Source organism: Rhamphochromis longiceps, linkage group LG7 (genome assembly GCF_057381845.1).
Source record: "Rhamphochromis longiceps isolate RC_006_pf linkage group LG7, R_longiceps_female_GT1.1, whole genome shotgun sequence".
In the NCBI taxonomy this organism is placed as follows: Eukaryota; Metazoa; Chordata; class Actinopteri; order Cichliformes; family Cichlidae; genus Rhamphochromis; species Rhamphochromis longiceps.
This window is the reverse complement of record NC_140563.1, coordinates 67,824,229-67,848,414: the sequence shown is the minus strand read 5'-3', so window position 1 is coordinate 67,848,414 and position 24,186 is coordinate 67,824,229. Positions and strand designations below refer to the sequence as shown.

The 24,186-nt window shown below is 42.9% G+C and overlaps 2 protein-coding genes and 1 long non-coding RNA gene across 4 annotated transcripts; 2 read left to right on the top strand and 1 right to left on the bottom strand.

The window, feature by feature from the left end:
• The first annotated feature begins 234 nt into the window (after nucleotides 1–234).
• On the top strand, nucleotides 235–3,209 carry acd (ACD shelterin complex subunit and telomerase recruitment factor). Its single transcript, XM_085414957.1, has one exon. The coding sequence runs from the start codon at nucleotides 489–491 to the stop codon at nucleotides 2,160–2,162; it is 1,674 nt and encodes a 557-aa protein (XP_085271083.1). The 5' UTR covers nucleotides 235–488; the 3' UTR covers nucleotides 2,163–3,209.
• A 6,184-nt stretch (nucleotides 3,210–9,393) lies between these two features.
• foxl1 (forkhead box L1) lies at nucleotides 9,394–11,221 on the top strand. Its single transcript, XM_085411429.1, is given in 1 exon segment — nucleotides 9,394–11,221. A coding segment is annotated over 1 exon segment (1,173 nt). The 5' UTR covers nucleotides 9,394–9,517; the 3' UTR covers nucleotides 10,691–11,221.
• A 173-nt stretch (nucleotides 11,222–11,394) lies between these two features.
• Nucleotides 11,395–15,865, bottom strand: LOC146666826 (uncharacterized). 2 transcript variants are annotated; one of them, XR_014912466.1, is made up of 3 exons: nucleotides 14,684–15,865; nucleotides 14,197–14,245; nucleotides 11,395–12,673 (listed from the first exon to the last, which is right to left on the bottom strand). It is a non-coding gene; the product is annotated as an uncharacterized LOC146666826 (long non-coding RNA). The 2 variants fall into 2 exon arrangements; XR_014912465.1 differs by lacking the exon at nucleotides 11,395–12,673 and adding an exon at nucleotides 12,682–13,416.
• Nucleotides 15,866–24,186: the final 8,321 nt, after the last annotated feature.

The window sequence follows — 24,186 nt, the reverse complement described above, 5'->3', positions numbered from 1 at the left end:
AAAAAAACTATCCCCGACAGAATGATGTCAGTCAAAGTTTCTATACATATTATTAAAGGCATAAACTCGCTATTTTACCCGAGTATTTGGCTTCGACGGTTTAATATAATTTAATATAACTAATATGACTAATGATTAATATATATAATTCATCTTCTTGTTATCGTTCGAAATAAAAATAAAACGATTAACTTTTGCGCTTTTATGTTGAAGGAGCTGCTGTTCTCTGTCGGTAACTTGACTGTCGCCGCCATGACTGCAGACACGCGCAGAGCGGAAGTGCACAGAGGTTACAACGCTGATCAAATATTTAAGCTAAGCGAGTGTCCAGCTAACGTGGCTAAAATATAAATGACGACATTGCGAGAGACGAGTGTGTGGACTTCACCGAGTCCCTGCTAAAGTTGTCACTACAGTGAGGATGTGGTGGGAGTGTTCTTCTGACTGAGTCTCGTAACTGTTCTGCGGTACGGTTTAAAACTCCGGACATGCCTCGGCTTCCGCGGAACAGACTGTCTCCATGGATAGAGCGGCTCATCTTGAGCTACGGCAGCCAGGAAGAGCAGCAGGAGGAGGTGGGCAGCAGGTTGAAGGCTCATGTCATCGGTGTGGGTCAGATGTCCCAGTCCCAGGCGGGGAACACCGAGGGCCCCACCGGGTTGCTCTTCCTGTCTGATGGGGTACTCCAGATCCCAGCCGTCCTCACGGCGTCAGCCTGGGAGCATCTGCAGGAGCAGGAGGACCGTGAGTGCTTCAGCAGCCTACTCAACAGCACGGTTTGCATCCAGGACTACCGGCTGCAGTTCCACATGGCCTCAGAACAGACTAAATGCAGGTTCTTCCTATCAGTCGGAGAACTAGCTACAACCGCAGCAGGTCCAGTTAAAGACAACACTCCCTGCTGCACCACCCTGTCCTCTGTCAGGATGAAGATCTGTAAAACGTGGAGAGCTCTGCTGGGTCAGGAGGACTCTCAGAAGAGCCAGTGTGAATTTGACCTATCCGAGCTGCTGGGAGAGTGGCAGCACGACTGTCTGCAGGCTGTGCTGGAGGACGTCAGGGAGAAGCTGACAAGGGGACGCGCCGCGAGCCTGCAGCCCTCCACCTCCACCTGTCACTCCACGCAGACCTGCTCTAGCACACGCTGGGATGTGGACAGGATCAGATATAAGGGAGAGAAGTGTTTCAGTGTCCCTGTGAAATATCTCCTTATCCCAGAAGAAGACTCTCAGCAGGTCCAGACTCTAAAAAATGCTGAAAGCAGCACAGAGAGGATGGAGGAGGAGAATATACTGCAAGTCTGCAACCCTCCAGAGACCACGCAGCCCTCTGTTGATGATACACACTGGCAGATAGTTCAACCAGCAGCTGTACAAGGAGTTTGTGCATCCAGTGACAGCTCATCTCTTCCAATGGAGGACAGCCTGCTCCACGAGGATGTGATCACAGGTGGGACTGACGAGCCTTTGTCCAACCCGTGGAACATATTTTCTCCTCCTTGTATCTCCTCATCTTCTTCGGATGCATCTCCAGAAGCTACACCAAGCATCTCGCCGCACCCCGCCTCTGCTGCAGAATCCAAGCCTGATCCCGCCACCAGCACGCAGCTTCCTGCCCACCTGGTGGAGTCCAGCTACTTCCCACCCTACCAGAAACAGCTGACTGCCCTCCCCACCACTGCCACTTCCTCTTGTTCAGCTTCAGGCTCCATGATTGCTCCAGAAATGGAAAATCATCGCACCTGGACAGCACAGCAGAGCCTCCCACCTGTGGACCGAGAAAGGGAGGAGACAACTTTGACAAGACACGGAAAAGTTAAGAGAAAGCAAAGCGAGTCCACACCAGAAGCCCTCGACACCTCCACCTTGGCGGAGGACAAGGAGGCGGAGCTGAGCAGCAGTCCTCCATCGTGGCTCTTTGACACTTCGGTAGGAGGCTCCAGTGCTGAAGACGGCAGCAGTCCTAAACGGGCTTCAGGGAGTGTCCCGAGAAAAATTCCAAAGGTTCATCACGACGGCAGGCCGTTCTCTTACTCGTACCGCGTGTGTGGACAGAATCTGCAGGACTTCAGTCGCTTCAGAATGACTGAATCTCTGCTGCACTGGGCTGTGAAGTATCTCGTGACTCCAAAGCAGACAGACAATCCTGCAAACGTAGCGTGAGCGGGCCTAGTTTACCTCTCGTCTGTCTTTAGTTCTGTTCTGGTATTGCTTCAGTTTGTCGGTTATGATGGTGTCCTCAGGCCGTTCTGATGGCCATTTCTGTTTGGGATGGTTTGGTTTATCAAACGAAGGTCCACATCAGCTGATGAGGGAATTTACAGCTGTTATTTATTTAGCTTTTATGAAGATTTCCTCATTTTCCAAGAACAAAATAAAAACAAAGTGCTGGCGTTTCAGTCAGAGCTTCCTAATTTAATGAGAAACTGATCTGATTTTGGTTTATTGAGCATATAAGACATCACCTTGGCTTGTAGGAAGTTAAAACTTAATTTGATTTATTTTTTTCCTGATATTTTGTATAAAAATTTGCAAACAGAAGAGGTTTGCATTTCACAAAAGCACATGACAGCAATGCCAAAGACACCGCACCGAAAATGTTTTGCACACACGGTCGATGTTTGTTTAACAATTTTTGGTGAGCTCTACACAAATAACAATGTTAAATCATCAATAAATACAATTACTGACCGAAATAAAGCCAAACGGCAGTTTTCTTTACACCTGAGCAGGAACGCCGTGCTTACACCGATGCACAAACTCGTCACACACTGTGAAACCATGCTTGTGTTTCATGCTGTGTGACGCTGTCACGGGTTAAAAATGAATATTTTCTCAGCCTCTAGATGCTAAAATGTCCAAATAAAACACGTTTGGAGTCTCGTTTCAATCATTTGCTGTTAAATGTTCTGTAAGTGCAGAGGTTGTGGCTTTGCTCTCTTTTGTGATTTCAGACCTTTCCTGTCTGTGATTAATGGAAATGTCACACGCTGCAATATTCAGCTGACATTAGTTTGATGTCAGAAGTCATCAGCAGCTGTTTGATTATCCATGAAAGCAAAAATGTAAAATATTTGATTGTTCCACATTTTGATAAATGAATATTTGTGACAGTTGAGTAAAAATCTGCGTTTTAAACTCTCTCTCCCCCCCCCCCCCAGTTTTCTGTTTTTCAGACAAAATTGATAAAAGAAAAATAAAACTTGGCAGATGAATGAAAAGGATGTTTGTAGTTTTCTCCATAGAACCGCCTCATGTCTCAGAGCATCGTTGGAGCTGTGCTTTTGTGTTTTTTCATTGTTCAGTGTGGAGATGATTAGAGCAGTATTAACAGTAGAAGCTCAGTTAGCAGCTTTATTATCTCACCTGCAGTAGAATTCTTGGACCCAAACCTCAGTCAAAGTCGTCATATTTGTAGAAAACAAAAAACTAGTAAAGCTGCATTAGTAGATATTTTTCTTTCTTTTAAACTTGGCAGCTTTTCAGTATCGATCCAGGCTCTCATGCAGCCATATTTCATGTTCTTCATCAGTATGAAGGCTCATAATCCTGAAAATCAGACTCCGTGTTTATTTCTGATCAAATATTCTGATTTCCTGGTTAAAGGTAAAAGAGTTGTTCTTTATTTGTCCAGGAGGTGTCGCTGAAGACCGTGCTTGTTAAAGTCGAGCTGATGCAGCGGTTCAGTAATGCGCACGTCAAAGCAAAAAATGTGAAGTGAACTAATCAAAACCTCACAAAGTGATGCTGGTAGGCAGAGGAGGGAGTTCACATTTCTCTCAGTCGAGACTAAACCTGAGTTTTTGCAGAGCTGTGCCTCCTATACGTGAGTATTTACTGTCACTAAAAGAAAAGGCAAAGAAGAAAACAATGTTGCCATTGTATGGAAGTTTTAGGAACTGAACAGTTTATGATAATAAGGAAATGAGAACAACCAATAAATAAATAACATACACAACTAAGTAAGTAAGCACCACAATTCAGCAGCTTGTAGAACCACCTTTGACAGTAATAATCTGAAGCAATCATTTTTTGCACGACCACAGCTCACATCATCGTGGAGGAATTTTGGTCCACTGTTCTTTACATCGTGGCTTCAGCCATCTGAAGGCCCACCACAGCATCTCAGTCAGGCTGAGGTCTGGACTCTGGGCCCTTACAGCAGGTTGATTCTTCTGGTCTAAGCTTTAGCTGTGGGACAGACGGGCTCACATCAGCCTCTAGAATACTTTGGCATACAGAGGAGTTTGTGGTCGACTCAGTGACATCAAGGTGCCCAAATCATCAGCTCGCCACCACCGTGCTGACAGTCGGTATATGTTTGTGCTGATAAGCTGTGTTTGACTTTCTCCAAACATCGCACTGTGCATGAGGACCAACTCGGCAGGAAACAGTAGAGGTTAGTTTTTGTTCATTTTAACAGGTGCCAAATAAATCAGATGATGGGATGTTTCAACAGAGGAAAGGATGACTGAACAGGATACAGACCCAGAGGCACAAGAAGTCAAGGAGCCCTGGTACAGAGAAAACTGAAAAGAGATGTGCACAAAAAGCCTCAAAATGACCAAAGTGAGGAGAAATATTAACAGAAGCTGATGCACCAATGAGTGTAAACAGAGTAAAAATGATCAGAAAAAGGTGCAATGTGACCCCCAAGAGACTGAAATGATGAAAAAGAGATAACTGTCTCCCCCTGGTGTCTACAAACAACCAGAGGCTGTAACTGTGAGAGGGCTATGCACACAACCATTCAGTAAACTGCATTTTATCAACACCTTTTTTTAAACTTTACTGAGTGTTCTAGATTGTTTTTAATTATCTGAGGACGACATAAAAAGCTCATTTTGCTCGTATAAGCAAATAAGAGGTGAGAAAAGAAACAATTTATTTTGGTTTACAGCAATTTGTGAAAGAAAGAAAGAACAAAAGGAAGATTAACAGCAGTTTCTGTATAACCACTGTGTAAAGAATGGTCACGTTTTCTTTTCAAAAACACAAAAATGTCTAAAGTGAGGAAAATGACACAAATGCAACACTGCAAATAGATGCAAAGTAACTAGAAAAGACACACAACACATCCTGGTATTTATTAGCTCCACCGAGGAGGTTATGTATTTGGTAGCATTTGTGTTTGCGTCATTGTGTTTTGAACGAATGACCTTTTAGAATGGGGGCGTGTTAACAATCCTTTAAAACACAGATGTCAAACTCCAGTCGTCGAGGGCCGATGTCCTGACACTTTTAAATGTCTCCCTGCAGCAACACACCTGAATAAAATTAGGAGGTCATTAGCAAGACTGGGCTGCATGCTGAGGTGGCAACCCCTAACCTTGCTCAAGTAAATTTACATAAATGTAAGTTTTTGGAAAAATGCACTTCTAAAAGTACTTTTATTGCATCATATTCATTCATTCATGAGCTGCTGTAACATGAATCAAATGGCTGAACTGCCACCTCAGCATGCAGTCAGGTCTTACTAATGACCTACTAATTTTATCCAGGTGTGTTGTTGCAGGGAGACATTTAAAAGTTTCGGCTCTTGGGGACTGGAGTTCACTACCTGTGCTTTAAAATGTGGCTTAACTCCACTGAGGTCTTCAAGGTCAACTTAATGATTTATTGGTCAACAATGGGCAAAAAGCCCAAATATTATGTAACATCTGAACTCTGACCTCTCCTCCCCCTCTCTACAAAGTACAACTTCTTAAAGTACGTTTAAAAAGAAAAATGTAAACTTACTTTTCCATCCACTTGTCCTTTTCAGGGTCGCTAGAGCCTATCCCAGCTGTCATAGGGCGAGAGGCAGGTTACATCCTGGACAGTCTGTTGCAGGGCTAACATATAGAGACAGACAACCATTCACATTCCCACCTATGGGCAATCTGGATTAATCAATTAACCTACCCCCACAAACTGCATGTCTGTGGACAGTGGGAGGAACCCACGCAAACACGGGGAGAACATGCAAACTCCACACAGAAAGCCCCGGCCTGATGGTGGAATTGAACTCAGGACCTTCTTGCTGTGCAGCAGTGCTGACCACCGTGCCACCGTGCTAGCCTTCAAAGCAAATACTGCAAGAGACAGCGCCTCCTCTCTGGGTGCTTCCTGTATTAGCTTTGCTTCATTTTCTCATTTTGAAGTTTTAAAAGCTTTCGATTTTTTTTTATGTGTAAAAACAACAGCTTTTGTTTTGCTGAATGGTTTCTTCTCTCGTGAGCCTCCTCGTCTGTGAGGTCTTGGCATCTTGCTTCCTGTTTTAATTTGAAGGTTAGATCTTCATGTGGCTTTCAGTGCTTTTGCTTCCATTCTTTTTTCCCCTCCCTCATTAGTGACTGACTGACTTCACCCACTCCTTATTTCACTCCTCTGCTGAGAAGAGTATTTCATCTGCGTCATTCTCCTCAGTCTTTGTCATTTCTACCGTCTTTGCTCTCCCTGTGGTTTGGAATTGTCCACTGAAGATGTGTTTTCTGAAATCTTGTGGTCGTTAAGGTGCTTTTTGACTTCCTGCAGATTCATTCTAGTTTTTTTCTGTTCTCGTCCTTCAGTTTCATCAGCCTACAGGTGAAAAACCGCTGCGAACAGATACAAAGTGTCTGCAAAGACACCCAATATTATAGCAAAGATGAACATGCAACTACATAGCAACACAAGCCATTTCCTGCATGTTGTTCCCCTTGTTCTCTCCAGCAATGAAGGATAAAATGCACTAGAATAAATCTTTACAAAAACCCAAATAAATACAGATTAAAGCTAATCTCAGTCTGAGATCATCACTGGAATCTCTTTTTGGTCTGGGACTAGGCTTAATCCAGGTCTGGGAGACTGGCTGAAACTGTGTCATGGACAATCCTGACATGGAAAAGATCGTAAAGAAAGCAGAAAGCAATCAGAAAGGAAAAACAAGTCAGCGCTCTGGCACCTCACGTCTAATAATCTGTTTCTAATAAAGCAACCCTACAACACTGAGTTTGGGGAGTCAATGCTCCTGATCTTTGGACACACAGTGCTGTTTTTGTGAACTCTCAAATAAAGGTTGTAACAGCTGGGCAACTGGGTGACATCACTGTCAATAAAACATCATGCTCGTGCATCTGCTGCTCGAACATAAAGTTGTAGATATCAAAATGCGTCCTGCAGAATTTCCACTAAAATGTCAGATCCTGAATCCCGCTCGCCGTGGCCCGCACTCGTCTCATACTTTCATGTTAGTTTAGTTTAATTTGCTAATGAATCACCGTCTGCTCAGAGAGAAACAGAGAAAAGACCAACTTCTGAGTTTATCCACTGAAAGCTCCAAGGCCTTAATGTAAGCAGGAGCCAGCTGTGCGCACTTGTAAAGTTGTTATAATCCTCCTCTGACCTATAAACAGGAAAATACATAATATAAAGCATCATGCTCACATCTACAAATAATACACTGTCCATGTTGTCCTTGTAAGGCAATACAGTCCCGAGTGGCTCCACGAAGCTTCTCCAAGGACAATTAAAGTCGGGTTTCATTTTGTTCCACTTTCATACGGACACGGTCAGAAAAGAACCTGAAGAAGCTGCAGTCGATGTGAAAACAAATATTCATTCAGAACTTTTCCACAGAGCAGAGAGTTGATTTGGTCACATCTGTAGGAGACATTTCAGTACTTACACAATTGTTTTATATGATTATACGTTGCTATTTTAATTCTCTGAGCCCTTCAGATTTTTTTAAATTAATACACTCTTTATCCATTATTATATAATTTGAAATTTTCATTGAGCGTTGTGTTCACCTCCCCTTATCTTCATGTTTAGTGTGAGCGTTTGGTTACTTCCTGTTTTACTTTGAAGGCTGACTTTCACGTGGGTCTTGGGTCATAGTCAGATACTCAAAAACAAAACAAAACAAAACAAAGAAATAAATGAAATAAGAAAAGAAGATACAAAAATCTTCCCACATCCTTTTCCTAATCAGTGTTTCCTTGATGGAAAACCCTATGAGGTCAGAGGAAGGTGTGAAGGAGACCTCATAATGACTGAGAACAGCGAGCCGTGGTTCTCCTACACCGGCCTCCTTAAACTGATGACGGATGTCTGACACGTTGAAATGATAATTTCCAGAAGATGAACTACAAAATTTACATTTTACTTCACGTCAAAAAGAGACTCACTTGTTAAAATTATCACTTAGCTACAAAATTTAGAATTTTAAAGGAAATACATGTACCTGAATGTAAAAAATAATATTAATGATAAGGCTGAAAATACAACATTGTCATGATTCGTTGAAATGAAGCTTGCAAATGTGAAAAAAGCTGACTACATTTGCAATCATCATGTGCTGTTTATATTAACTGCGAGGCACTGCATGCATGACAATATGACCGGGGCTGAGCCCCCTAAAAGTTTGGTTCTAGAATCGCCCCTGGTTTTATACAAGACAGACATGAACTGGAAGAATCGACAGTGGACTGAAAACTGAACACATTACAAAGGCAAATTAAAATAATTTGTTCCTTTTCTTTTTGGGAAATGCGATTTGTATATTTGTGTAATAAGTTAATCTTGTAATATATTAAGGTCCCTATAGGTTTATGCATTGTTTGTGTAAGCATGCCCGCATGTTCTTGTGTCATCTTTCAATCAATAAAAAAATAAAAATAATATTGTCTTTGTACCTTACTGCTTGGTATCAAGAAATGTTTTAATAAAAATAATCTCAACATTAGCTGATCGCAATAAGTTGCAAATTTTGAGCTAATCATATAATTGTTTTTTTTAACGCCACCACCTACAAAACCCAGTCAATCGTTTTAGAGCAGCTGTCAGCCTGAAGTACTTATATTCCTGTTAAGCTGATCATTATTATTATACTGTCAGCCATGCCTGATTTATGCGCTCAGATATTCTTTGAAATGAAGTTTGCTGCAGAAATGTTCCCTCTGCGTCATTTGTGTTGGACTGGAAGCAAAACGAGAGTCTGACACAAGTGAAGAGAAATTGTTTAAGTTATTTTCCCTTTTATACACTTTGTTTTCATTCGAGTGAACTCACAGCAACTCCCAGAAAGGACTCGGCAATGTTTGCTTGTTCTCTCTGTGTGAGCAACTCTGAGCGTCAGGGGTGGACGTGATATTTCAAACAGCACATCAGTGCGTTTATGTATTGGGTGCCCGGAAATTTTTCCAAATAAACACAGCTTGATTCAACCTGGGTGGGCAGACTTATCAAGCGACTAATTCTATAAACAGATGAGGGAATAACCCGGCACCTCATTGGTTGTTGGGCAGAGGAGGGGGACATGAGGGAGTTTCAGCGCAATGAAATTTTAATTAATGTGGGTGGGCTAAGAGCAGCACCGACTGTTTATGATGGACAATTTATTTCCCAGTGCAAAGTCAACATAACACAGCAAACGTACAACAATTATTAACATTTTTCTGGGGCCCTCATGAGGCTGGAGAGTCAGTCAGTGGAGGAGTGGAGCTGCGGGAGCAGGCTCAACTTTCCCCGGGACACACTGCGGCTTTCCCGCCGTCATGACTCTCTACCACGGCCGTCTGCCGTCGCTCGGTGTGACATCTTCGGCTTTGAGCCTGTCCGCCCCCCCGCTGATCTACCTGTACGGAGGCGACAGCGGCGGGGTCGTGCCCACCGCCCTGAGCTTCGTGCCGGCCCGCCAGGAGCCCCCGCAGAAGCCGCCCTACAGCTACATCGCGCTCATCGCCATGGCCATCAAGAGCGCACCGGAGCAGCGCGCCACGCTCAGCGGCATCTACCAGTTCATCATGGACCGATTCCCCTTCTATCACGACAACAAACAGGGCTGGCAGAACTCGATCCGTCACAACTTGTCCCTGAACGACTGCTTCATCAAGGTGCCCCGGGAGAAGGGCCGGCCGGGCAAAGGCAGCTACTGGACGTTGGACACCAAGTGTCTGGATATGTTTGAAAACGGCAACTACCGCCGGAGGAAGAGGAAGGCGAAGTGTCAGCAGGAGGCTCTGGACTCCAAGGCCACCGGGCACAAGCGCACCAAGGCCCCCGGGCAACCTAGGGACCCTCAGGCCTCCCCGAAACATCAAGCTGGCTCGAGGGTAACAGAAGCACCCGCGAGGGATGAGGAGGAGGCGGCGAGGACGCCCGCAGACAGGAAACATATTCTTGGCGAGTTGAATCACGCGGAACAGCCGCAGAGCCCCTCCACGCAGAGACTTAAAGTGCCCCCCAACCAACACAGCAGTCAGGCCGCCGGCAGGGAGCTTCACGCCCCACAGCCCGAGCCGTGCTCCGCGCCGAAACGCGCTGCGCTGTGGACGGACGACGCTCATCTCCCAGACGAGACCCTTGACCCGAAATCAGAGGAGAGGAAGTCTGCGTTCAGCCAAAGAGAAAGAGGTCCTCTCTGCACCGTCAGCTGCGCAGGAAACACAAACTTGGCCGTACCTGCGCCAGACAGGCCGAAGGGGAACACACTGAGCAGGGACAAATCCAAAGGTTTCAGCATAGACAGTATTTTAGCGAAGAGCGAGGACGAAATACGAGGCAGCATCCTCGGCCTGCCGGCCGAGACATGCGCACAGGGCCAAAATCCGTCTTTCAGCGCGTCCGTGGTCCTCGGCGCGCGTCAGCATCAGTTGTATCAGATGGGATTCCCTTTCTGCTCTTACTTGTCGCTGTCCTAACCTGACAAAGTGCTGCATTTTAAATGACCGGCAGACTTTCGTGCGTTTTACGCACCAAACGTGTAAAAGTGTAAAGTCTGTGTTTAGTTTTACACGCAGAGACACGAAACAAGATCTCTGCCATCATCTACTTTAAAGTTCGGACAAAAATGAACAAAGAGCGTCAAGAAGACTTTTATCTTCATCTTTACGCATGCGTCATTTTCAGGTTTGTGATTATATTCAGTTTTTTCCTCCCAAATCTGTTGCTCCTCAGAAATTATGGCTGCACAAAACATAATGCTCAGTACAATAAAAGGATGTCGTCCCTGCCATGTAAATATTTACGGATATTCTCATATGCTACACTTTACTCATGATGGTGAAACCCCATAAAGCAAGAACAGTGCGTAATTTAAAAAAGAATTTTAATTGTCGTGACTGGGCCTGAAGATGCCGTACAATATGATGTTTAGTACTCAGTAATGATGTAACCAAAACCTATTATTATTTTCCACTCTGCTCTGGATTTGAACATTTATTTTACTGCAAAATAAAATTTAGCCAAAAATGTTGACGTGATTTATTTTAAATTGTGGTACGAAAGAATAAATAGAAACACTGCTGGAAAACTGCACCTTTGTTTCCCCCCCGTTGTTTTAAGAAAAATGAGACGACGTGTTTGGTTTTGTTCATTTTCATTAAAGTTTATGAGTTTAAAAAATGAAATAAAACCCATATCAGGGCTTTCACCAACGGAAACATCAGCAGCAACAGAACTGAAAAACTGGACACTGCCTTGTAGTTTAAGGACAGACAGACATTCCATTATTAAAAGTTGATGCTTATCTAAAAAATTATAACAAAGTTTCATTGAAATCAAAAACATGTACCGTTTGAGAACAGAGAGATACATTGTGCATTTACAGAATTCATAAAAATTCAATTAATAAAAAAACATGAAAATGTTCTGGGGAAACCAGAGAATGTAACTTCATATTTGTGAACACAGCAAAGTATTTAAATCATGTTTTTCCAAGTTGAGCGGCAGTAAGAATGTGCGGTGATGGTGCTTTATTTCAGTGGAATGAGAGAGCAAAGGCAGCCGGGCAGTTTTTGGAGGGCAGCTTTATAAATAAACATCATGCTGTGCTGCTCCCTGGTATTTGTTGAGGAGGACCGGCCCACCTTTGCATTTCATACGGTGAGAAAAGATTATCGACCGCAATGAAATGCAGTGCGATGTGATAAAAGGAATCAAAAGGCTTCCAGGTGGAGGAGGAAGCATTCATATGAACAGTGCCGAGCACAGAAAACAATTGTAGATCATGATTATGATCAGTAAGAGACACATCCATATAGTTTCTTCCACATCCAGCATTCATCCAGAGTCTGAAGCATTTAGATCATTTTATGTTTGGAACCAGCGGTTTCAGCTTTTGCCCACAAAGGGTTTGATTATAGAGCAGTCCAGGCTGGATGGTGACCTTGTGAAGGTGAAGCTTAAAGTAATTTACCAGTATTTATACATACTGTACGTGTGGATATATTTGGCACAGCCACACAGATCTGTGTGTGAAGGTGTTCTCCTAAATACCTGCTTAAATCAGTGCAATCAGTCATATGGTACACCCTGTGCAAGGTGGCAACACCAGGTCCCCCAGGCGCCCCCAAAAGTCCACAGTTTACTTATCATTTCAGCCTAATGATGATGATATATTAGCACAGTTTAGGTTAAATACATAGACCTTAAGTGCTTTATTTTCTGCTGAGCTTATTTGTTTAAGTTTGTGTTTCAAAGTGTGTTTTAATCAACACCCAGAAAACCAGGAACCATCCGTCAGTGAAAATGGGGAAAATCTTTGTTTTACTGAAGTTCACATAATCCAGAGTTTCAGCTGCAGCTGTCAAATTCACCAAATCTAGGACTACAAAAAGAAACGGCATGTTTTTATTGTTTGCAGCGCTGACCATGACCTAAACTCAACGTCCATCAGCTTTCCTTGGGCCTTTAACCATGTCTGAGGTCACCTGCAAACAACATTTAGAAACACGTTTTTTGGTTCAACTGTTTCCACATCAAGAATGAGTTTGTAAAAATCACAGTAAATAATAATAAAAAAATCTAAATCTCAAAGGAACCAAACAACAAAAACAGTAATAATCCTATATAATAATTTTCTCATGTTTAAACTTTTTGTATTTTTTAATTCTGGTACCTTTTTCTCATTTATATTATTACATTAAGAGTTAAAGCTAAAACTTCAAACAGCACGAAAGGCAAATGAACAAAACAAATTCTCACCATAAAGCTGAAATATTAATACTAAATCATAAAAGTGTAAAATACTTATGACTTATGACTCCTCTCCAAACCAGCAGCTGTGATTCCATGCAGGTAAACGCAACGACACGCTGAAGCATTCACATAACTAACAGCTCAACACACTCCAGCTATTTTATTCATGCTCATGTGTTCATATAGAATTATGTAACACACAGCCTCATGTTTATTTAATTCTATATTTATACAAAACAATTATCATCATTTGTTGCAATCTATCTTATGTCTGTTTGCTCCATTAATACACAAGCTGGAGCAGTCTGCATCAGGCTGTAAATTCCCTCCTTGCATCCAGACAGATCCGGGCTGGAGTGTGACTGTTTCCTCAGGAATATCAAAATGATTTCTTCCACTTTCTCTTCTTTCAATTCAAGAAATTTTGAGCGCTCTCTCAATGGAGGAATTCTTCCAAAAATAATTAAATCTGGATCTGGATCAACAACAAAAGTTAATCACTTCTACATTTCTCCAAAAGCAGCTTCAGATGTTCAAATGCATCAAGCACTTTTTGAGTAAACTTATAGAAGAAGAATCAGCCCTGTTATCTCCACCCCTCTGTGGAGTTATCAAAATTGCAGGATTGCAGGATTGCAAAGGACTGATGTCCTTATTATTAAGGACATCAGTCCTTTGCAATCCTGCAATTTGTAACATAATAACTTTGATCTGTATTTTTTTTTTAATGACAGAAAATGAAGGGCGTTTTCTGGTGTGTGTGTGGTTGGGGGGAGGGGGGGGGGGGGTTTCTAATATAACACATCCTGGAAAGTGTTTGGAAACGAACACATTTCTGCCATGATTGCAATCGGTTATTAAAATGCAACCTGCTTGATTTTCTAAACGCTTCAGTCCGTAGCGCACTCAGAGGTGGTACGACAGTGACTAAGCTGGACGCAGCATTTGTCCTGCTTCCTGTCTGCTGGGTGACGTGTGGCTGACGCACTCGTTTTTATAAGGTTGCTATTCACTTGAAAATTTACAGCTTTTGAAACAAAAGTGTCATTTATTGCTGAAGCGTTTTAAATTATGGAGACAAAGAGACTTCTTGTATTTCAAACTTCTCACAAGTATCTCTCATCCTTGCAGCCTGATTTTATCCATGTTAGACTGAAACAAAGTGTATTTAGCATTCCCGCCTTTAAAAAATAAAACACCTCACGTGCAAACATCTAAGATTTAAAATAAGGTTAGAATTATTGTGAAATATCACCTCATAAGTCTTCTTCACTGTGCACTGACCGTAGTCACTGGCTTCATACCTGCAGGAGCAACAAGGTCATGTAAGTGCCAAAGACTGCAGTTCCTCGAATGTCCACTTGAGGCCGTCTCCTCAAAAATGAGGCAACTCCCGTGTAACATGTTCATGTTTACAGCAGAAATAAAGACATTTACAGCCTGGATTAAAAACTACATCGAGTCACTGAACTGAATGTCCTGAAGGTGTTTGTGCTGCCGGAGCCTTTTGGACCATTTTACTGAATTATCTGACAAATAAAATGACTTGCTGTGAGGTGCAGGTATTTGTGTCCGCGTGTTGCCCCCAAACAGTTTATGATCGTAGCTTGATAACCAAGCTTGCTAGCATTAGCTGATAACTTCTACCTACAACAGCTGCGCGTGGCGTGGGTGCAAGGAACGTCACGGCGGTGACAGAGGCCGTATTTTCTGGATTTACTTCTCAGCAGGGCTCAGCTTACCTGGAAGAAGTGACGAGTTTAACGTACAGACACAGCTTGTGTTTCCTGGTTTCACCGCTAATGCTAACAGTTGAATAACAACCCTGCGTTTGCTCTGGACCGGGAGTCATAAATAGCTAATGAGAAGCCTTTTAAGGTCTGATGGTGCTGAAAGTCCCAAACGAGGGTCTGTGAGCGACTTGTTGTAGAATGACACCTGCAGGAAATCAGAGCGCTGTGCTGACAGCATCATTACAAACACAGAGCAGCCATGTCTAAATATAGGCCCGCCGCTCAGACTCACACTCCGCTGAAAAAGCTGCACTGTTTGAGGCTAGCGCTGTGCAAATCAGGAATGTTTGCTTGAAATAAATAAACTTGCCCACATTTGAGGAGAGGAACTCACAATCACAAGCATTTCCTGTGTATAGGATTCTTTTGGTCGGACGTGTAAATAAAACATGATGAAAACCTCAGAAGGGAAAGATGGCGAGAGAGGAGTGGAAAGAAGAGGAGTGACTGGACTCGACGCTCGGGCTCTCCGAGGTCTGGGTGCGTTTCATACCGACACATAAACCAGCGTAATTGGCTCCGCTGGTTCCTCGTCCTCCAGCGATTTCCAAAGTCTTCTGAAAACAAAGCAGATTAATAAATGTTGGTTATCTGATGGTGTCTGTGAGTGTTTGAACAGTAAGAGATCCTCCTGAGAAAGCAACTCAGACAAAAGGGAAATCCTGTCGCTTCTATTTATTATGCGAGAAAACAAACTTTGCTGATGGGCCGTGGTCACAGATCTTTAACATGCACGGAGCCAGCATTGGCACCGGGCTGAACTCTGCAGCAGGGACCTGGAGGTGGCTTCCAGTCCCTTCCTGTGAGAGGCTTTAGGATTGTGGACTATGCAGGATTTGCTCATCAGAGCAACTATGTGACACATTTCTTTTGAATGGAGCTCGTCATTGTCCTTTATGTCATCCTTCAGTCAAAGTGACATCGTCTTTAGATTGAATAAAATCGTGACTGGATTCGTGACTCCGTCCAGAAGAGCAGCGCAGACGGAAAACCCCCACAAAACCCCACTAATCATCCCACCATGTGGTTTGCGGCTCTGTGTTTCCATAAATGCATCTTGCCTCATTTTGCATACCGTTGTGTTTGTTTTTGTGTATCTTCTGTGTCTAGTTTTGTGTTTCTTTATGGCTTTTTATGTGTTTTGTACATCATTGTGGTCTTTTTGTTTGTCTATGACGTCCTTTTTTGGTCAATTTTTGTCTCATTTTGGTGTGTGGGTCATTCTGAGACTAAATCTGGTAGTTTTCTTTTGCTCATCTGTTTTGCATTTGCTTTTTGAGCTTATGTTTGTACTCGTCTTTTTTTGTAATTGTTTCACTCATTTTAACTTCTTATCACATTATTTCATCCATCTGCATGTCTTTATTTGGCAGCTAACTTTGGTCAGTGTGTGGTTGTTTGATGTCTGACTTTTTTGTGTCTTTTTCAGGTCCCTGTCTTTGTCTTTGCGTTTGTTTTACATCAGTTTCAAGTGGTTTTGCATTTTTTTTGTCTCTTTGTGGACATTTTGTGATCACTGTGTCTGTGGTTGTTTTCACATCTTTGTTGTTTTGTGTCATTTTAAGTCCTTTTTGTTTCTGAGGTTGTTTTTCCTTTTCTGTTTTTTTTTGTCTCTGTGTATTCTAAGAAATAAAAACAGCCTAACCCTTAAATCATTTTCGATTGTTGTCATGTCACACATTGTTCTTCACATTTCTATTCTTATTGTCAAAATCTCTTTAATCTGTCCTCTTCCTTCACTCTTTTTCTTTCTACCAGCCATAAAGGTAATGCATGTTTCCTTGGTCAGGACTGATTTTTTCCTTTTATTGAATCCAAACAAAGCAGAAGAGAAGGCATCACTTCCTGTCTGACAGAGCAGAAACACCCACCAGACCGTTGGTGTGTTTAGAACATTAAATGTAGAAGCTTTCATCAGGTTGAATCACTGTTCTGTTTAATAATCCATCGTACAGGACAGAGCAGCAAAATGGACTCATATTTATATGAAAGGGTTTCAGGTCGGCCCACGAAGACGTCCAAGGAAAGTGAGTGCAAAATTTACAAATGCTGAAAACTGAACAGAAATGATTTTATTGCCTGAGCGAGTTCTCTTTCAAATGGGCATGCAGAGTTTACTGTGCTTGTTTCATCTCAAACTTGTTACTTGGAAGAAGCAATCTAACCTTTCCTCCACCAACAAGTTAACATTTGCTTTAGCCTCACAGTAAAATGTGTCAACAGCAACTTTGCTCTCCAGTGTTAAACATATTTTTGTAATAGGGTTCTCATTAAATTATGAAATGCTTCTTTGTTTTCTATTGGCTCGCCCTGGCCTCATGTCTAATTTTTCTCAACTATAAAACCGTTGACCTGACTTTTGGTTCACATGTTCTTCCTCCCTCCTCCGGCTGAGTTGTAATCACTGTGATTCACACGGCACTAACTACACAGGACTTTAGCCAAACTGCATAACTCAGTTGTTATTGCGGCAAATAATAATCTAGTTCAATAAATCTTTAATTAAATCAATGTGGTGCAAAGGTGTCTCAATCAAATAAAATAATACATATTTCTCTGGAGTTTCAGGCTGCAGTGCTTTTTCTGAAGTGTGTATCTGCTAACTTACACGGAACATTTCTGTGTTGTTCCACAGTTCTGTGTTGCATATCATGGTAACCCTACAAGCATGCTCTCCATATGTGAATGTGTTTAATATGACGGGGATTAGAGCTGATCAAAGCACCAAAGCAGGGTTGGACCCAAATAATAATACAGACCACTCTGTTCACACAAACCTCCACAGCCTAACAATATTTAGATCTGTCGGTGTCATGCGTTTTACTAATATTACTACCATATAGTAAAATATAAAGAAATTCATCTTTAATTAGCGCGTAAATGAATCTCGAAATGCACATGCACAGTGATGGAGAAACTCTGTAACCTTTGTGTGCACCAGCTGCTTGAAAAGAACAGTTTTTATTACGTTTGTTACCAACATCATGGCAAAGTTTCATTTTCAGATATTACCTTTACACTGACATGTGCGCAGGAGTTATCCAGGATGGAGGCAAATGTGTGTGAACACTGAGGTTTCAGTGCCAGCAAAAGTTCAACTTAATCACAGGCAGAGATGGGCAGTAACGCGTTACAAGTAGGGCTGCCACAAACGATTATTTTGATAGTCAACTAGTCACTGATTATTTTTGCGATTAGTCGACTAATCAGATCATCATCCATTGGAGGTAAAACGTACAGCTTATTGCACCAGCAGCATCTGCTCTTATATAACTATCATTAGCTTACAGCTTTAACTGTTTAAGGTCTGTGCTAACTAAAAATAAAGACAAGATGATAGTTTATTAAATTTTAATGAAATTTGCAGATTGTTTCGGTGAAGTTTAATAAACTCCTTGCTATCTAAAATATAACAGGACACCGGAGTAAATTCTCGAGCATCTCACACTTCTGATGATCAGCTGTCTGCTTGACGTTTATTCAGCTGTGTAAAAACTATAACTTTAATCTCAGCCAAACCGATTTACTCAGGAACAAATTGTAACCGAGGACAAGGGATGAGTAAACGGGGCAAAGAAATAATTGATCATTTATTTATTACATGAGTTAAACATACAAATTCCCAGTCGTTTCCAAACAGGACTTACAACACATCCTGCTGATATCCCAGCTGCACATGAGACTTACCACACAAACTGTGCAAAATAACACTACAACCCGTCACACCCCGCTTAGTGACACTGCAATCGTGGCACACACTGCAAACAATTCGGGTCTCAGCGCAGCTGGGAATCAGTGCTATGTATGGCCTGTGATCTGAGAGATAAAGGGAAGTGGCACAAACAATTAAAATAAAAAAAACAAAAGAGAGGTTAGTCCGCCCTTACAAAACTTACTCTCAATCAATAACCGCCTCTACGGCTGGACGGACTAACCAAAACAAAATTACAAATCAATCAAAAGAACAAAAAAAAAAAAAGGACAGCAGAGAAAGCACAGCTGAAAAACAAACAACATTATCAATTAAAATATTACCCAATAAAATAGCAATTTTATAAAACCATTCAAAATCATGAAACTAAAACAAACACTCAATATACCTACAATATTGATCAGTTTCCCTGCGCGCAGTCGATCTAGGGCTTGATCAATTCTTCTATTAAAATTCGTGGTCACACTAAAAAAGTCCAATGACACATTAAAAAATAGGCACATGCAATAGCAAAAGATCCAAACAAAAAATGGCAAAAGTCTCTTACCGACAGTATACCCACTCGCACCTGAGTGAATTAATTGCCTCTGGTTTTTTCCACAGAAGAGCGCTGACTTCACCCCACACACCCACTACCTTTTCACAGCTCTTCAGCCAATCACCTGGCAGAGAGCAACAAACTGCCAGGTGACACTTGTTACAACCCTCCCCTTCAAAGGACATCGGCGACCCGACGATGAGCTGAAAAGAGAGCACACTTAAAATTTTGCTCATTTTATAATGGATTGTGGCAATTTAAATGGGTTTGAGTGCTGTCCAGCAGTCTTCCTCATTGACCTACGAGACCCTTGCGTCAAGCTGGCAACATCTTCCTCCCCAGGTTCGAGGTCCCCAGAACAATCCAAATGGGGCACCCCCACATGTGTGGGACTCAACGTCCCTTCCTCCAACACTGCAGAATCGCCTCCATCTCCCTGTTCTGTAAACATCTGTTCCACTTCATCAACCATACTGTTATTTGTGGCCAACATTCCGGTTAGATCATCCTGTTTTGACATTTGTAGGCCACTATCTTGGTCTCCATCCAATTCCCTGATTGGAATGTTTCTCAACTCAGTTCGATGTACTTGTCGAAGTGGACCAGTGTGCCCAGCAGGAGCGACTGAATATACTACGCCATGACCAGGAGGAGGTCGCACTACTTGAAAGGGCGTGGGATCCCAAAAATCTTGAATCTTATTGCGACCTCTTACAGAGTGGTTTCTCATATACACCAAATCGCCCTGCTCCAAATCAGGACTAGCACATTTAGAGGAATTCAAATCTCTCTGAACCCTTCTCCTTTCTAACCGTTGCTGCACAACATCATATGCAGCAGCCAAGGACTTTTGGTGTTCCTGTACCCACTCTTCAAGAGTGACGTCCTCATCAACTTCACTGCCAGCACCCAACCAAAAATCCACTGGCAACCGTGGCTCTCGCCCGAACATCAAATAATATGGAGTCATACCAGTTGACTGATGTACTGTGGTGTTATACGCATATGTGACTTGGGAGAGATGCCGCGGCCACCGGCGCTTTTGTTCAGGAGGCAGGGCACGCAGCAAGTCATGAAGTGTACGATTAAATCGTTCACATTGACCATTACCTTGTGGATGATAGGGTGTCGTCCGACTCTTCTCTATCTTATAAATTTTACACAGCTGTTGCACCAAAGCGCTTTCAAAATTTCGCCCCTGATCAGAATGTATACGGCTTGGAGGCCCAAATAAATGAAACCAATGCTTCACTAAAGCCTCTGCCACTGTACTGGCTCGCTGATCTTTTGTAGGGACAGTCTGAGTATATTTAGAAAAGATGTCAGTCATTACCAAAATATTCTCTTTACCATCAGTTGAGGGTTCAAGTACTGTAAAATCAATTGCCAAAATTTCATGAGGCCGAGATGCAGAAATACTACCCATAAAGGTTTTAATCTTTGGCACAACAGCCTTAGAAAGAACACACCTTTCACAATCTCTGCACCATCTCTCAATATCTGCATACATGTGCGGCCAATAATATCGCGAGCGCACCAACTGCAGTGTACGCTCAACCCCTTGATGGCCATGCTCATCGTGGAGTAAACGAAGGACGCGGCCCTGTAAACACTGTGGCAGCACCAGCTGGTCAACCTCCCTCACTCCATCAGGAGTATGAGTGCAGCGATACAACACAGACTCCCTTTGTTTCATCCGCCCCCATTGACGGACCAATTCCCTCGAACCCTTACCAAGACCATCTCTTTCCTTTGAATCTGGCAACCTGGCCACCTCCCAATACTTTAAGAAGGGACCAATCACAGGGTCTTGTTTCTGTAACGTACAGAGATCAGAGAAAGAACAACCAGGTAAAACACTTATCTCTGCCTGAACACTGGGAATCATCTCACACTGCACTCCAATATCATTAGATAATGGACCATCCAATTCCATTACAGTTCCATGTAGGCGGGACAATGCGTCTGCATTAGCATTCTGAGCCCCAGGCCGGTATTTTATGGTCAAATCAAAAGCGGCCAGCTCTGTTGCCCACCTCTGTTCTGTGGCACCTAGCTTTGCCGTGGACAGATGGCTTAGTGGGTTATTATCTGTAAATACAGTGCAACGATGACCCAAAAGATACTCCCTAAACTTTTCAGTGACGGCCCACTTGAGAGCTACAAGCTCAAGCTTCATGGAACTATAATTTCTCATATTCCTCTCTGTAGGCTTTAAGCTCCGACTGGCAAAAGCTATTGGCCGCAATTTACCCTCATACTCCTGGGAAAGCACTGCCCCTAGACCCCCATAGCTTGCATCTACTTCCAATGTAAATGGCTTCTGAAAATCAGCAAAAGCAAGCACTGGTGCAGAAACCAGAGCAGCCTTGAGCTGATGAAAACTTTGTTCACACTCCAAATCCCAAGAATCCAATAACGGTTTTGGGGGGGTCCTACCTTTTCTACCTGGAGGGAGGAGTGCAGAGACCAATCTATGCAAGGGAGCAGCCATGCGTGAAAAACCAGCTATGAATCTCCTATAATAACTAGCAAATCCTAAAAAGGAACGCAGTTCTGCTAGATTGCTGGGCGTTTTCCAATCCCGCACTGCAGCTATTTTATCTGGATCAGTAGAAACTCCTTCGGCAGACACCACATGCCCCAAATATTTCACTTGCCTCTGGAAAAACTGGCACTTGGAGAGTTTCACTTTAAGCCCCTCTTTATCCAGACGAGAGAAGATTTCTTCCAACCGCTCCAAATGCTGTTGCACGGAGGATGAAAAAAACAATCACATCATCCAAATACAAAAGCACCGACTGATGTCTGCAATCTCCAAACAAACGCTCCATCAGGCGCTGAAATGTACTGGGTGCATTACACAAACCAAACGGCATGCGGTTGAACTCAAACAAACCAAATGGGGTACAAAATGCAGTTTTAATCTTATCCTTCTCAGCCATTTCCACCTGATTATAACCACTAGCCAGGTCCAAAGTGGAAAACCACTGAGCACCAGTCAAAGCATCCAAGGATTCTTCAATCCTTGGCAGAGGAAATGCATCCTTTCTGGTCTTGGCGTTTAACTGTCTATAATCGACACACATGCGTAGACTTCCATCCTTCTTTTGAACAAGAACTATTGGGGATGAGTACGGACTACTACTTTCTCTGATGATGCGAGCTTGCAGCAGCTGTTTGATATGATCCCTTGCCAGTTCATACTGAGACGGAGGGATTCGCCTGTATGGTTGTCGCACTGGTGTTTCATCTATCAAAGGAATTTCATGAGTGATCAATTTACTACAACCAACATCCAACTCATTCTTGGCAAACACGCCGCTATCCTTCTGCAATAAAACTTTTGCTTGCCGTTTCTCGCTCTCCTCAAGACTTTCAAATTCAGGCAGATCCAATTCCGCTGCATTGTCTGCCATTGTATGACTGGAAATATAAGCTGTACAACACTGTGAATTTACAGAGACCTGTATTTCAGAGTTACCCTCTGCTAGCACACTGGCCAGTTGAACTGTAGCAATCACCCGACGAGGTGTCAAATAGACATCAGTTTTACCAACATTAGTAACTGGAACAAAAGCCTCCCCTCCTTCTCCCTTTACCAATGAAGGAGACACCAATAGGCCTTCCGGGAGAAAACCATCATCAGGCCCGAGGGGTTCAATCAAGAGGTCAATAGGTGTATTCACAGGCATCTTTGGACAGGTAACAGGAACATAACTTTGCGTTCCAGCTGGAACACAGAAAGACTTCTTACCCTGTACTCTAACACGATGGGGTTCAGGAGAATTTGCCATGGCCTCCATCATTTGGCAGTATCTCAACGCTCTTCTCCAACCACGTGGCGCAGTCTTCAAAACTGGAGCTTCCCAGAGGTCAGAACCATATTGTTTACACAATTCAGAGTAAAGGGGGTTCAATACATTCATTCCTAACACACCAGGTACAGATGTCTTTTTCTGTGCCATGTGGCTATCTGTTGGATCTCCCACAATCAACACCCCTCGACGAGGTAGGTGAATTCCCAGGATTGTAACATCCAACTCAATATACCCAGAATAAGGAATTTGTAGGCCATTAGCTGCTTTAAGTCCCAACCAACCACAGTCTTTAAGCTTTTTATCACTGAGATGAGAAAAGTTATTTTTAAAAGAGCTTTCTGTGATTGTTGTGACCATGGACCCTGTGTCCAGCAAACATGAAATAATAACCCCACCCAAATCAACCTCCCCTTCCAAGCATTCACCAACTAGATGACCGAGTTCTACATTACTGGAGCCTTGCAACCCTCCCACCAGTGTGTGGCTCTGTGCACTGGTGGGTACTAGTTTTCCGCCGCCCCAGTAGTTTGGCCATCAGCCCTAGCTGCTCTTTCATGCTGATTTCCATCAGAATTGGGTAATGTCGGGCAAAATCGGGCAATATGTCCAATTTGCTCACACCTAAAACAAATGGGTTTACCATTCACCGTCCTTCTACGTCGAGAAGTGTGATTGCTAGAAGCAGCCACCTCCTGTGGGTTTAATGCCTTAATGACCAACTCTAATTGTGTCTGTTGGGCTTTAAAAAGGGACACCAACTCAGCATATTCTGATGTTCTAGAATCGACACTTTCACAAGAAGCTTGCATATCTGCAGAGACTGAAACAGACTGATTATATCTAGACCTAAAAGGCTGATTCTCATACTGTGCCATCCACCTGGTCGCTTCGGCTCTCGCCTCACGAATCGTCCACTGTGGGTTGGCATTAATCAAATCTCTCAGCCTGATCCTCAATGTCAGATCTCTAACACCATCACAAAATTGATCACGCAGATCTTTTGAAGCTTTTCTTGCGGCTTCCTCATCCGTTTTAATAATCTGGTCCATTAAGGCCATCAAGGAATGAGAAAAGTCAATTAAGGACTCGCCTTCTAATTGTTTACGATTGAAAAATCTGCGTTGCAAAGAAATGTGGGAATCTAAGCAACTGTACATTTCTTTCAGTGTATCAAAAATTTTCTCAACATTTTCTTTCTGTTCCTTTGGCAAAAACTTTATCTCAGTGCGTGCAGTACCCTCTAAATGGTTAAAAATGATTTGAGCTTGCTCTTTTTCTGTTCTGCCTCTCGTGCGCACAAAGTCTCTCATTTGCTCAATCCACTCATCTAGAGTCAGTGAGCCCATATTGTCCAACTTCCCTGAAAATGTTGGCAACTTTC

Coding starts and splice junctions, on each gene's coding strand:
- acd (XM_085414957.1), top strand. CDS start 489: ATGCCTCGGCTTCCGCGGAACAGACTGTCTCCATGGATAGAGCGGCTC.